Genomic DNA, 12,824 nt, shown 5'->3' with positions numbered 1-12,824 from the left:
AAATAGTTAGAAAGGTCCGTTTCTCCATGAGTTAGAGGAGATAGAGATTTAAAAATTGGTCACTGTGTTGTGAAGAAATGGTGGCAGCTGCAACAGAGCCTGAAAAAATCCGCACCTCAGCCCCCGAGGTGAACATTCACTGAAACTTCACATATTAGTACACAGCAAATTCCTTTAAAGCATATGTCCCATGTCTACATCCCACACAATGAAATATAAGAGTGAAGATGCACTCAATCACTGGGAAAATTGGTTTTAAACAAATACAGGTTTGGTCCCAGAGTACCTTTTTTGTGTTTGCCAGTCTGTGAAGGCATCTATGTGGTTGCTGGAGTTACAAAGCACAGAGGTAGGCTGGACAGCTGCGAAGTCCCACGCAGCAACTCACTCACCCATATTGGTGGTGGTGTTGTAAGAGTGCACTAAAAAGGCAAAAGGATGAGAAACTGATGGCTTGAAAATGAATGTAGTTTAATAGGGGTAGATTAAAATATATAAATAAAAAAAGTGATGCAAAAGCGGTGTCTACTTTGGAAAACTTCTCTTGCTGTAATTTTATCACTGAGCATAATGTCATGTGGTATGGGCTACTCATCTTGGGTCAGCTTTCCTCACTGTGTCTCCTACCAACCTCTTGCCTGTCTGCACCCAGTCTATTTCTGCAGGTCAGAGTGGGAAATTGAGAAATCTTTAAGGCTGTGCAAGCGTTGTTCTGCAGTTGGTAAACATGAGTATGCTATCTATGTTGCTTTTTCAGCAAGCTAAAACACAATTGCATACGGACTGCTATGAAGAAGATTATCTCCATCCAGACCCAATGTAGCAGTCTGTATGACAAACCACATTTATAGACGATTTCAGTATCTTGGTGTGAGATGCTGTATATCATGTTCCTGTTATTTACTTCTGATTTTCAGCTTTTGAGAGATTTACTAAAAAATAAGTGCTTGTACAGAGTACTGAACACTTCTTACAGGAGCATTTAACAAGTACTTATGATGCAAAGCCAAAATCAAGGAAATTCAGAGAATTTATGGAGTCAGAAGTTGAACTTGTACTCTATTTCTAGTCTTCATTTGCTGCAGTTCCTAAATGAAACACAGGATGTGTGCAATTCCTAGTAAATGGTAGATATACATTTAGAGTATTCTTTATTTCCTCTTGTGATGTTTTGTTTTCTGTGATCTTTTGAAATGTACTCTCAACATACTTCTTTTTGTATATCTCTGTAGAAAACTCCCCCCTGTTGCCTGTGTGCAGAAAGAGGTCATCTACAAAACAGTTGTCCAGCACGGTTTTGTTTGAACTGCTGTTTGCCTGGCCACTATTATAGGGAATGTCTTGAAAGATCTTACTGGAATAAGCACTGCAGTCGCTGTGATATGAAGGGGCATTATGCTGATGTGAGTATTGTCCATGGCAAAAAAATAAAAAATAAAAAAAAAGGTACACAATTGTTTTCATCTCTGTCAGAAATTGAAGTTACAAGAACCACAGTCATTTCAGATTATCTTTCATTTTATAAAGTGCATATCTGTATAAACGTGGATATATTGTAGCTACTTGCATGAAAAGTGGTCGAAACAAAAAGCACTTGATATTTAGTTTAATTTAGTTCAATTTTATCCAGGTTATTTAGGGTGATGAAAAATGTCAGTTGATACAGTTTTGTAGTACTCATCGCTCTTATTAAAAGAACTTGAAAACTTAGCTGATGCTGTTCAAACAGTTTCAATGTCTTGATTAAAAAAAATCTGGGGAAATATGCTGAAAAATGTATGTAATAAATTAACTCTTTAAATATTACACTTCAGTTTTCTATGTTTGCGTGTGGTTGAAAAACCATTGAAAATAATAGCAGGTAGTAAAGAAGAGAATGTTTCTCATTTTTATTGAAGAAAAAGTGTAGGGAGGTTGAAATCAGAAGATGTGGTATGCTGTATGCACTTTAGAAAGAGGTATAGAGTAACCCTTTTGCTGTAGGAGTTTCAGATGACTTTTTACCATGATTATATATTCATCAAAGAAAAAAATATTAGAAGCTTAAACTAATGTCTAAGTAGGTTTGGCATTTATAACTGTTGCATTTTACATTGCAAATGTGCTTTGCAAATGAAATTGAAATGGCATATTTTTCTCTTATGTAAGCAGAGGTGATAAAAATTTTATCTGACAGTAACTTGCAGAGAAGCATGTCTACAGCCACATTAATGTGCCTCAGCATAGTTCCTTCCTGTTTGTCCACAGAGTCCTGCCTTAGTTTTTAACATGCAAGATGAAATATAATGATTAAATCAATTCTTTCTCTAATTCCATATCCCTATGAATAGGTCCATCATATGTATTCTGTAAGAGAATTCATGAAGTAACGGAACAGATGAAAAATTGTATGCTTTTAAAGGAATAATAATGATAGAAATGCTTAATGTCTGGAATCTGCTGATACTTGTTTTAATCCCATAAGAACCACAGTGATGTTTTCCTGCTTCACCACTGTCATTCAAAACCCAGTTGTTTCTTCTAGACCAGGATAGCTTCTGCAGACTGAGCTAACACTCTGGTCCTGTAACCAATTGTGGTACTTCCTTGTTCATATCATATTACACTACTGCTATGTCAAAACAAAGAAAAATTGTACATAGTGCAAATGATGATGATCATGTCATGTTAAAAAAAAAATCAGAGATATTAGCAAGCTTGCATTTATACTCTCAATAATAACAGTTTTGTCAACTGGGAATATGGAAATGCTCCTTTTGTGTATCTGTGTGATGCTTATTATAACATAGCATGTTCAGCTTTATTTCCCATCAGGTAGCTGGCTATTTGTTTCAAGTTGTGCAGCAGAATGGGAGAAGGGTTCCCATGTATTTTGTGGGGAGGTGGAACCCCACGAAACGTGTGCATGCTACTGTTGTCATTTTTAACTAAGCATTCAGACTTGTCTTGTATAAATGGGTGAATAACTTAAGCACAAACTTAGGTGTGGAAGTGTTAAAATTGTTCAAATATTAAAAGTATCCTGAGGTATATTAAAGGTTATTAAAAAAAAATGTATCTTTTTTGCAGTAGACTGGTGTGAGGTGTAAGGTTGTGGACATCTGCTTTCACTTGGGAGACACCTTTTCCTCAAAACATTTAAATCTGTCATTACAGAACCAATTTTTTCACTGTGTGATCTCTTGTCTTAAAAACATTCTTCTGCATTTTGAAAGAAACTTTTGTTATTGACTGTATTGGCTGCCTGCCTAAAGCTGCTACTACTGCCCATGAGAGTTATTTGATACCATACAGTAAGTGTGGTGATCAGTTCTGGTTGTAAGGAACATAGTGCATCCACTGCTGCTTGTCCTGAAAGAAATCTAAAACCTTTGAACATCATCATTTAATGTTGCAATTTGGCTGTCATGTAGCCCAAGTAAAAGCTTGTCTCCGTATTTCAGATTGTGTGTGTGTATATAAAGACAGACATATATATAAACAACAGCATGGTGTACTTACAAACCAGCAATTTTTGTTTTATTAAGAACAGTGTACTTCAAAGCTGGGGATTAATGGCATTTTGAATTTTTCCTTTCTGGGTGAACAATGTGAATTTTCAGTGCTGGATAAGCTATTTTGGCAAGAATCTTGGAAATCTGAAGGAAACTCTTACTTGAAATTATACTGTGATATTGGCAAGAAAGTAATAGCAACTGGAGGACTGGTAAAACAAGGAAGGCTTCTGTGGCTCACTTCTATATGTAACATGAAAGATTTGGAGAATTAAGAACAAGGCGGAATTATATTATCGTGATATTATCTCTTCATGAAACTGATACTAGAACACAACTTTTGGAAAGGTCTTGTATTTATGCTTTTTGTTTATGTACAAAATTCTTCACAGTTTTTAAATGTTTGTACTTCTCGTATATATACATAAATAGTGCTGAAATAGATTTTAAAAATACAAACTAGTTGAAGGTTTCTTAAATTTAAACTCTACTGTGAGAGTCGTGAGGCACTGGAACAAGTTGCCCAGTGGGCTGTGAATGCCCCTCCGTGGAGGCACTCAAAGCCAGGCTGAATGTGGCTGTGAGCAACCTGGGCTAGTGAGAGGTTTCTCTGCCTATAGCAGGGGGTTGGAGCAGGGTGATTTTAAAGGTCCATTCCAACCCAAACCATTCTGTGATTCTATGGTACTTTTTAGTTGGTCACAATTCAGTTTAGTAGAAGCTTTAGCTATGACTGTAATGTGAAGATGGTTTCACATTACAGTCATAGCTAACTGTCACACTACTGGTTTTACCTCCGACATACACATAAAAAACATGTCTATTCTTTAACTTGACTGTGTGTTCTCAGTAGCAGTGGTGGTTATGCTGTACAGGTTCAGTCCTGATACATATTAATTATTTTTTTGTGCTTTATATTGTTCCTAAAATTAAAAGCGGTTTGCAAACAAAAATATGAGAATAAATGGCAAACTATGATAAATTCCTACCTAGAATCACTGAATGGTTTGGGTTGCAAGGGACCTCTATGATCATCTCGTTCCAACCCCTGTGCTATAGGCAGGGACACCTCCCTCTAGACTGGGTTGCTGCAGCTGTTGTAAGAAGTCAAAGGAGGAAAACTGAGTGTTTGTTACAGGCTCACATACAACAGTATTTGGGATATGCAGTTGATGTTAAACATATTTGGTAAATCCCAAACCATTTACTCAATACTATTTCTTTTTTGTATTCGAGCGTTATAAATTTGGTCTTCCTCTTCTAACTGTACCTCTACATAGTGATACTGTCATAATATAATGGGTCCCAGAAAGAGCTGGACAACCAGTCCTGACAACCTAATGTGTACAGCAGGCAAATTAACAGAAGCTGTAGTAAGAAGTATGATTTACATGCAAGGATTCATAATGGCTTTTGTAAAAAAAAAAAAAAAAAAAAAAAAAAAGCAAAACAAATAATCCTGCTTCTTATAAATCTCTGGATTCTTCAGAGGACAAGGTCAAGAAGCATTTGTGTCAGCATGATTCAGTTAACGTAGTATACAAGTTCAAGAAGCCATTTGACAAAGTTTCTGTCCAAAAGCTTGTAAGGAAACAAAACAAGCATGGAACAAGAGGATAAAAGTATGAGATGCAACATGATGTAGAAAAAGGTCAACAAAAGAGTGACAGTGTTTGCAAAGATGACTGAATTTAGTGTGTCAGTGATACAAACTAAGTGTGAAGAACTGAACGAGAACTGTAGTAAGTGCAGAAAGAGCACAGTAAAATGTTGGATGAATTTTAGTGGCACTATACTCAATATAAAATGCCTGAGGAAAAAAAAAAGTAACTGTAGCTTTACATAGGAAGGAATTAGCTCTCAGCACATATTTACCATTCAGGACTTAATTTTAGAGTTACAAGATATGATTTAAAAAAAAGAAAAAGAAAAAAAGAGTTAATTGCTTAGAAGCTGTGGAAAACAGCTGGTGAAATACTAGGAATCACCTGGAAAGCACTGGAGAAGTAGATATTAGTTTGGTCCTTCTGCATCCTTCAGCTCAGCTATCCTTAATCCTGAGAGACAGACGTCAGAAAGAAGGATCTGTAAAGATCTTCAAAAGCTTCTGTGACTGGAGGCTGATTAAGAATCTGTTGTTCTTTGCTTATCTCAGAACAATCATTAGGGAGTATCTAATGAAGGCAGGGGGAGCTAGATGCAGCAGAGGCAGAATGAGGTAAGAGACCTGTCAGGTGAGAATCCTTACCAAGAGACGCAATAGATGCAGAAAGTCTGCTGAGGCACCAAAGGAGACTGAGCCAGTTGGTGGAAGAGATACCTCCTGGAAGGCTGTTGACTGAACACACAGAAACTTTATCCAGCTTGGAAAGTCACTGTGCTGAAATCATCAGGATGTAGATGTGTACCAGGGAAAGGAGTCATACTTGCCTCATTTTTAAATGTCACGAGACATCACTTACAGTTAAGAGATGATGGGCTGGTAGTCTCTGCTCTCTTCACACTACAAACCAATTGTGATAAGAGATGAATGTGTCCGTGCCTCTGCTAATTGTATTCTTTCAGGAGTTGTGAGACCTGTCGTGGAGCTTCATCAATGATCTGAAAGTGTTTTACAAAGCCCAATTATTGCAGCTGTTCTGTATCAGCCTTCCAGTTTTGATATTTTTGGTGCCCATAGAAACAGGTCAGATTGCTCCAAGAACTCCAATGCAGCCTTCACAGGACAGGTTTTGAGTTGTTATGCAATACTGCAGACAACACAAAAAATGTTTTGTCTTTCTGAGAAAGACCATTCAGTTTTACTGTGATATGAAGGATGCAGAACAAGCTGTCACACACACTGTTTCAGAGTGACTTTTCACCGTCATGCTTTTCTCAGGCAGTGAACTTGAGAGAACTTAAGCTAGTTCACCTACTCAGACTTGAGAATGTTCAAAGTTATTTTTGAAAGTTTCAGGCTAATACATTTATTATCCACTAGGACACTTACTTTCCCTGAAACAACTCTGAGAATGTGTGGACTCGGATTCAGATCAGAGTTGTACTGGAAGCAGCTGAACCTGATGTGCTTTCATCAGAGACACCATGTAGCTACACGAAAAGTGGGTAGCTGAGCTGTTTAAAAGTTTCAAGTGCTGCTCTGTTTGACATTATGCTGCTCATGCTGCTCCTCTAGGAGGATGCATATCTCCCTTATTAAGTACTGCTACCTTGTCTTTCGTAGCTATGTGTGTATATTCACATAGTGTGTATGTACCTGTATGTCTGTACACGGTTACACTTAACATGTGCAATGCTGTGAGCATCTTCTGTTCTGCAAGTTTGCTGGTATTTCTAGTGGATGTCATGGGGCCTGTGCTTTACAGTCTCATCCACCTACTGTATGGGTGAGAGAAAAGGACTTCTTAAAGGGTTGACGTAGCAGAAAGGAGGCAAAAATCACCGACAACGTTTCCATTTACTCTTAGGAAGAACAAGTGCACAGATAAGTAGTGAGTTGCCCGAACTCCTCACCCTTGAATCTGGCCAGCATTAGTGCCCAGGCCTCCTGTCTTCCTCATTTGTGCTGTATTTCTGGTGAGACCTCATTGTGGCCTTCCAGTACTTGAAGTGAGCTTATAAGCAGGAAAAGGAGCAATGTTTTATGCTGTCTAATAGCGATAGGACAAGGAGGAATATCTTTAAACTAAAAGAGAGTAAATTTAGATTAGATGTTAGTGGGGAATTCTTTACTCAGAGGGTGGTGAGGCCCTGGCACAGTCTGCCCAGAGAAACTATGGGTGCTTCATCCCTGGAGGTGTTCAAGGCCCAGATTGGGTGGGGCCCAGGGCAGCCCAATCTGGTGGCAAAAGGACTGTGAAGGAGGGTTGGAACCAGATAATCTTTAATGTCCCTTACACCCCAAGCCATTCTGTGATTCTTGCTCCATCTCTTTATGCACACTACAAACGCACCCTGGGAGCATCACCTCTTCCCAAAGAGCAGGTGTGTACCACCATTGGCAGCCTACTCTTTTATCCTGCTTGAAATGGCCTTTTCTGCCTGTTTAAACATGGTCAGAGTTTTTCAGTTCCCTGGTGCCCTTGTCGCTAACAGAATGTGTGCTGGTTCCTGCCAGCAGAGCTGTGGCAGCACTGGCAGTGTTGGACATGACTCTGCACAGGCTGGAGGTGTTGGGTGCCGGGAAGGGTGGTCTTGCATTGGCGTGAGTGGCAGCGCTGTTGCTGCGCAGTCGCTGTCTTTCCTCTCTGCACTTCCACTGGGCACCTTGGGAGAAAGCGGTTCTGGCTTTTTTTCCTCGTGATCTCACTCCGCCAGCAGCGTTCCCTTATTTCCACGCCTGCCCCAAGTCAATTTCTGTCTAATTGTAAGAGTAAGTAAACACTGCTGTGAGTCGGTAATCCCTGCAGTCAGAGACCTCAATCCCAGAGCGGCTGTGGGAGTGGTGGGGAAGGGGCTTTGACATCTGTTTGCGCAAGAGCATTTCTGGGGCGACGCATTGTGTGTTTCTCGTGGCGTCTCCCATGCGGAGGTGATGAAAAGTGTGTGTTTTGGCAAATCTTTTGTCTTATTGTGGTCGCTTGCAGTGGGGCAGCTCCTCGCAGCCGCTGCTTTGACAAAGCACCAGAGGATTCTGTTAAAAAGTTGTGTTTAGTAATTGTAGTCGTTGTGTCAGACCATAACTGACTTGGAGCTGAAGGATTTTTGTGAGATGAGTAGCTGTGCCAGCAGGGACCCAAGTCTCCTGGGCCAGGCGCGCTCTCATTAAGATTTGCCGCTAGCCGTGGCGGTGTTCGGCAAGTATGTGACGTGCATGCTGTTATTGTATGCTTGGCTTGTCAGCCTGCAGCTTTCTGACACTCACTTATGTCACTCTTTATTCAGAGAGGAAGAAGCTTTTGATAATTTGACAAGACAAGCTCTTAAACGATCTAGGTCATGGCCTTCACTGTCTGTGATTGTGAACATATTTCCTGAAAGCCCTGTCACTCATCACAGCTACATTTTCTCCCGGGGAGCCATAGGCCCGTCCCGGTCTCCTGTCAGCGCGTGCATTTTGGTTATTCATACGCCAAATACAGTGGTGGGGTTTCTCCTCAGCATTTGCAAGCGCTGGCGTGTTAGTGAGGCTAATCCTTCCCGCGCGGCGCTCCCAGCAGAGCTGCGTCCCGCGGCCGGCCGGCGGCGGGCCGAGGGAGCGGAAAGGAGGAAAGGCCGCTGAGCACCGGTTTTGTGTTTGCTCACTGTTGTGGAAATATGAGAACTGGTGGCAAGGGCCTTGTCTATTGAGCACTTGAGTCCTGGTCTGCTGTCAGGGGCTGTTTCAGATTGAGTGTTTTATTTTCTTTGATGTTCACATTTGAGAATAGGGAAGTGGGAATTAAACAACAGATGCATTAAGCCGTTGTTCTGGTAAAACAATAATTAGCACCTGATAAAATTCAATATGGGTCAAAACGTACGGTGTACCTTGTCCTGATTCGTCTGGTGTGGCACACCGAGCTGGTTCGTGTTTGGGCACAAAAAACAGCCGTTCCAAATAAAGCGAGCGTGGGTGCGGCAGAAAGAGCATTATTTTTGAGACATTATTTGTGCCGAACTTTTGCGGAGGAAGGCGCCCAGATGTGTCTGTATATGCTGCAGGATGTACCTGGGGCGTGTTTTCTGCAGCTGCACAGTGCTGGTACTGCTTTTAAGAGCACTCACCTCTTGTGTTCTTACATCTGAATGCTGGTACGGTCAGATCGCTGGGGCGGGAAATAAATGCAATTTTATTTTAATATAGTACATCACACTGCCAGCGTACTTGTGTACTGCGAGGGCTTTTCGTTAAACAAGGGCCATTCATGGTTAAGTACTTTTAAATAAATAAGTAAAATCACAGCTTTGGTGGTTGTGTTTATGCTCTCTTCCGTAGCAAACGGCATTGCTCCATTTCAGTATTCAGCAGTAATTCCTAATTATATTTTTTGTCATTCTGTGAGGAAAGATGCAGACAATAACTTTAAGCTGACACAAGGTAACAAGACTCCCAGTTAAAAGCATCATTTTTAAAAGGCTGTTGTTTAGCATCTGGTTTAAGCTATTGTATTCTGCTTCTGATGTTTTGTAAGTGATCATTGTGATGATGAAAAGTATTATATTAAATCACCATCTGAATGAAGAAATAGGCTTGGCCAACTTTCCCTTACCTTCTTCTTCTCTTCTCCCTTAAGTTTTCCCACAACACCAACACATGTTTGGCGATAATAAAACTCACTTATTGGTATCACTAAAAAACGGCTGAGATTGTCCCTCTATGGGTGTTTTGTTAAGAGCTCTGCCAATTGTAGTTTCCCACTTTGAATTTCAGCTTTTCAGTATAAATAATGTCTTTGTATCAAAAAAATATATATATTCAAAAAACTAACTAATATTTTTTTATTATTAAATAGCTGCTGTGTAAGTAAAGGTCATATCACAGAGTGGCATTTTGCCAGTATATGACAACTCCTTGATTGCGATTTTTCAACCATATTAGTCTGGGGACACTGTGGTAATCGAAAACTACCCAGAACTAATGTATAAATAACTGCCTGCTACCCCTGTGCTAAATGAGCAAAAGCCTTATGTGTGACTGGAGCCTTTGCTAGTTTTGAGGAAGAAGGCAATATCTTTGATACTTTTTTTTTTTTATGAAGTAGAGAATGTTTATATATTGCATCTCAAAACCCCGTGCAGGAGGGAAAGTCCTTTTGTTTGCATTTGAAAACAGTCTGAGTTTGTTCGACTTGTCACACGTTGCAGTGCTTTCCTCTCTTAGAAAAGTGATGTACTTCACACATTTTCTTTATAGAAATATTAACATAAGACTCAAATATTTACATGTGCTATTTGAGTAAGATGCAAAATATTGAACCATTACACAGAACAGATTGTAGGTTTTTCTCCAGAAAATTGTGTTACTCACAGAATGAATAATAAGTAATATAATTTCCATCACATCTGGTAAAAATTGACTGAGTATGTCATAGGGTGTCTGTGAAAAACTTGGGTTATTTTTCGAGAGATTTAGTGGCTAATATTGATTGTTGTGTGTTGGATTATTATTATTATTATTAATTTATATTCTCTGTCACGATAAAAGAAGGCAGGAGTTTAGAGATGAGAAAAAAATATTCAAAATCTAAATAAATGTTGTTACTACCAATTTGCAAGTAGTCAAGTGACTTCAGCGTTTGAAATCAGAGCTTCAGCATTTATGTAGAAGCCATGGAATAACTAGTATTTCTTCTTAAAATTCTGAAAATTGTGAGTGGCAAACCAGATCGGTAATTGCTCAAATGATTAAGAAGTTGTTTTAATAGAAGTGTGAATGTCTTAAACAAAAGCGGAAGACCTCCATTGAAGTAGCTGTGCATGCGCTGTCTTAAACAACCGAAATGCTTCAGAACAAAGTACCAGTGTTTTGGCAAAGGACAGAAAAAGACAGAAATATTGACAATTCTGTAAAAGCATTAAGAACCACTGAGAAACTACCCCTGGTCTCACTGATCATTAACGTGTTCTTATTTTGCTCCAAGAAAAAAAAACACATTTTTCTTTTTTCTTTCTTTTATGTATTCCTGAGATCTATTGTGTAATTGTTGTGGTTGCAGAACTGCTCTGTAAAATTTTTTATGATGGACTGCCCCTGCAAGTTTGTTTGCAAGACTGGCAAGTTGTGAAAAAAAGAAGGAGAAGGAGCAAGCAAGCCATTGCAAAAATTGAAACATTAAAGCAATCTGCTATGCTTGTTGTTTACAACCCATCTGACACCAGGCTACTGAAGATTATTACATGTAACAATTATATTTTGATTAGGATAGAGATTTGTACGAAAATAGTAAAATATTTCTATTTCTCCACGAAATGAAGGTAGCTTGTGATTTTATTTCCACAACACACTATAAATTTAAAAGGGCAGTAAATCTAGAATTTTAATTCATTTCTGTTTGCTTTGCAGTATTATTACTTATAATAGTTAAAAGCATGCTACTCTCCCAAACTTCCAGCCTTCAGAGAAGAAGGGGAGAGCGAAAACTGTTACTGGCTTTCTGACAATGGCAGGGAGTGTGTTAAACCAGTGTAAAATTCAATTAAACTGTCTAGCCAGGTTTTTGAAGCTGAAATGCAGACCCTTTCAGTTAAGCTTCTTATTTTCCTGTGACCGACACCGGTGGATACTGTGTTATGCCAAAACCAACAGGCTGTAAAGCACCTTGTTTCATGCTCCTAGCTGATCAATATTTTTATTTTCCAGGCTTGCCCAGAAATATGGAGGCAGTATCACCTAACAGTAAGTAGAAACACCTTTTTTATTTTCTTCTACACCCAACCTATTTACTCTTCTGTGAACTGCTGACCAGAAAATATAGACAAGCATCTTCTGCAAGAAGATAATAAACATCTGAAGAGTTTCTGAACTGAAGAATGCAATGAGACACTGTCAGTATTTTTTAAATACCTCTGGAGCTGATGATTTTGTTCTAATACTGTAATCACTAAATGAGAGTCTTGCAGCACTCTCTCCTCTCAACGACTACATTTAAACATGTAAAGAGTGTTAAATTTTAAGCTGAGGTGAGTAGCAAAAGCAGTTACCCCATCTCAGATATCCCAGTTTGTAGCAATTATTCACAACAGGACAGAGATCTCTTTTTAAAAGAATAAAATAAATCTCAGCTAGAGTGTATATGAGAAAATACACTTTATAAACTTTTGTAAATCATTTGCTATTGCCAAGAATATTGCTGTAACTTCTTTGGCATGCATTAGTTGATCTTTAATAATTTAAGCGAGAAAATAAAACTTTCTGAGCTATAGCAGTATTTTACTTAAGGTTTTTTCCTCATACATCACATAGAGATAAAAAATAAAATACATACTAATTTGGCTCATATTTAAACCGGGAAAAATCCTTAACTGGCTAAGGCAATATTTAATGGTTTGGTATCACAAATCTTTAAGACATTAATTTAAAAAATGTCATATATTTGTCTATATATATATAAACAAAAAAAAAAAAAAGACTTTAAAGATTAGAATTTCTCCTGTTCATCTGAATCTTTGCTGTCACTGCTATCCAGATCTAACTTGTATCTGTTTAACAGTAATGCATGCTAGTCACCATAGTCCATTCAAGATCAAGTAGAAAAGTTTGTCCTGCACCTTTCCTTGTGTGTATTTGATGTGCATATTTTCTTAGGAGCAATAAATGGGGTGTGTGTTTTATAATTTGTTGCCTCCACCACTTCAGAAAGTGGAATGCTATTTTTTTATGGCTTTGCTAAATTTGGTAAATTGAAC

The 12,824-nt window shown here is 38.7% G+C and overlaps 1 protein-coding gene across 1 annotated transcript in view; it reads left to right on the top strand.

Annotated features, from left to right (window-relative positions):
* Positions 1-12,824, top strand: part of ZCCHC7 (zinc finger CCHC-type containing 7) — a 106,247-nt gene that overhangs the window by 72,631 nt on the left and 20,792 nt on the right. Inside the window, exons 6-7 of the mRNA XM_065740637.1 lie at positions 1,233-1,403; positions 11,779-11,814. Of these exons, the coding sequence (XP_065596709.1) occupies positions 1,233-1,403; positions 11,779-11,814 (207 nt within the window). The remainder of the gene's footprint in view (positions 1-1,232; positions 1,404-11,778; positions 11,815-12,824) is intronic.

This window comes from Cyrtonyx montezumae, unplaced genomic scaffold, assembly GCF_038088225.1.
Source record: "Cyrtonyx montezumae isolate F1298 unplaced genomic scaffold, pur_monq_1.0 scaffold_29, whole genome shotgun sequence".
Classification (NCBI taxonomy): domain Eukaryota; kingdom Metazoa; phylum Chordata; class Aves; order Galliformes; family Odontophoridae; genus Cyrtonyx; species Cyrtonyx montezumae.
The sequence above is the reverse complement of the archived record's forward strand: the minus strand, read 5'-3'. Positions and strand labels throughout refer to the sequence as shown.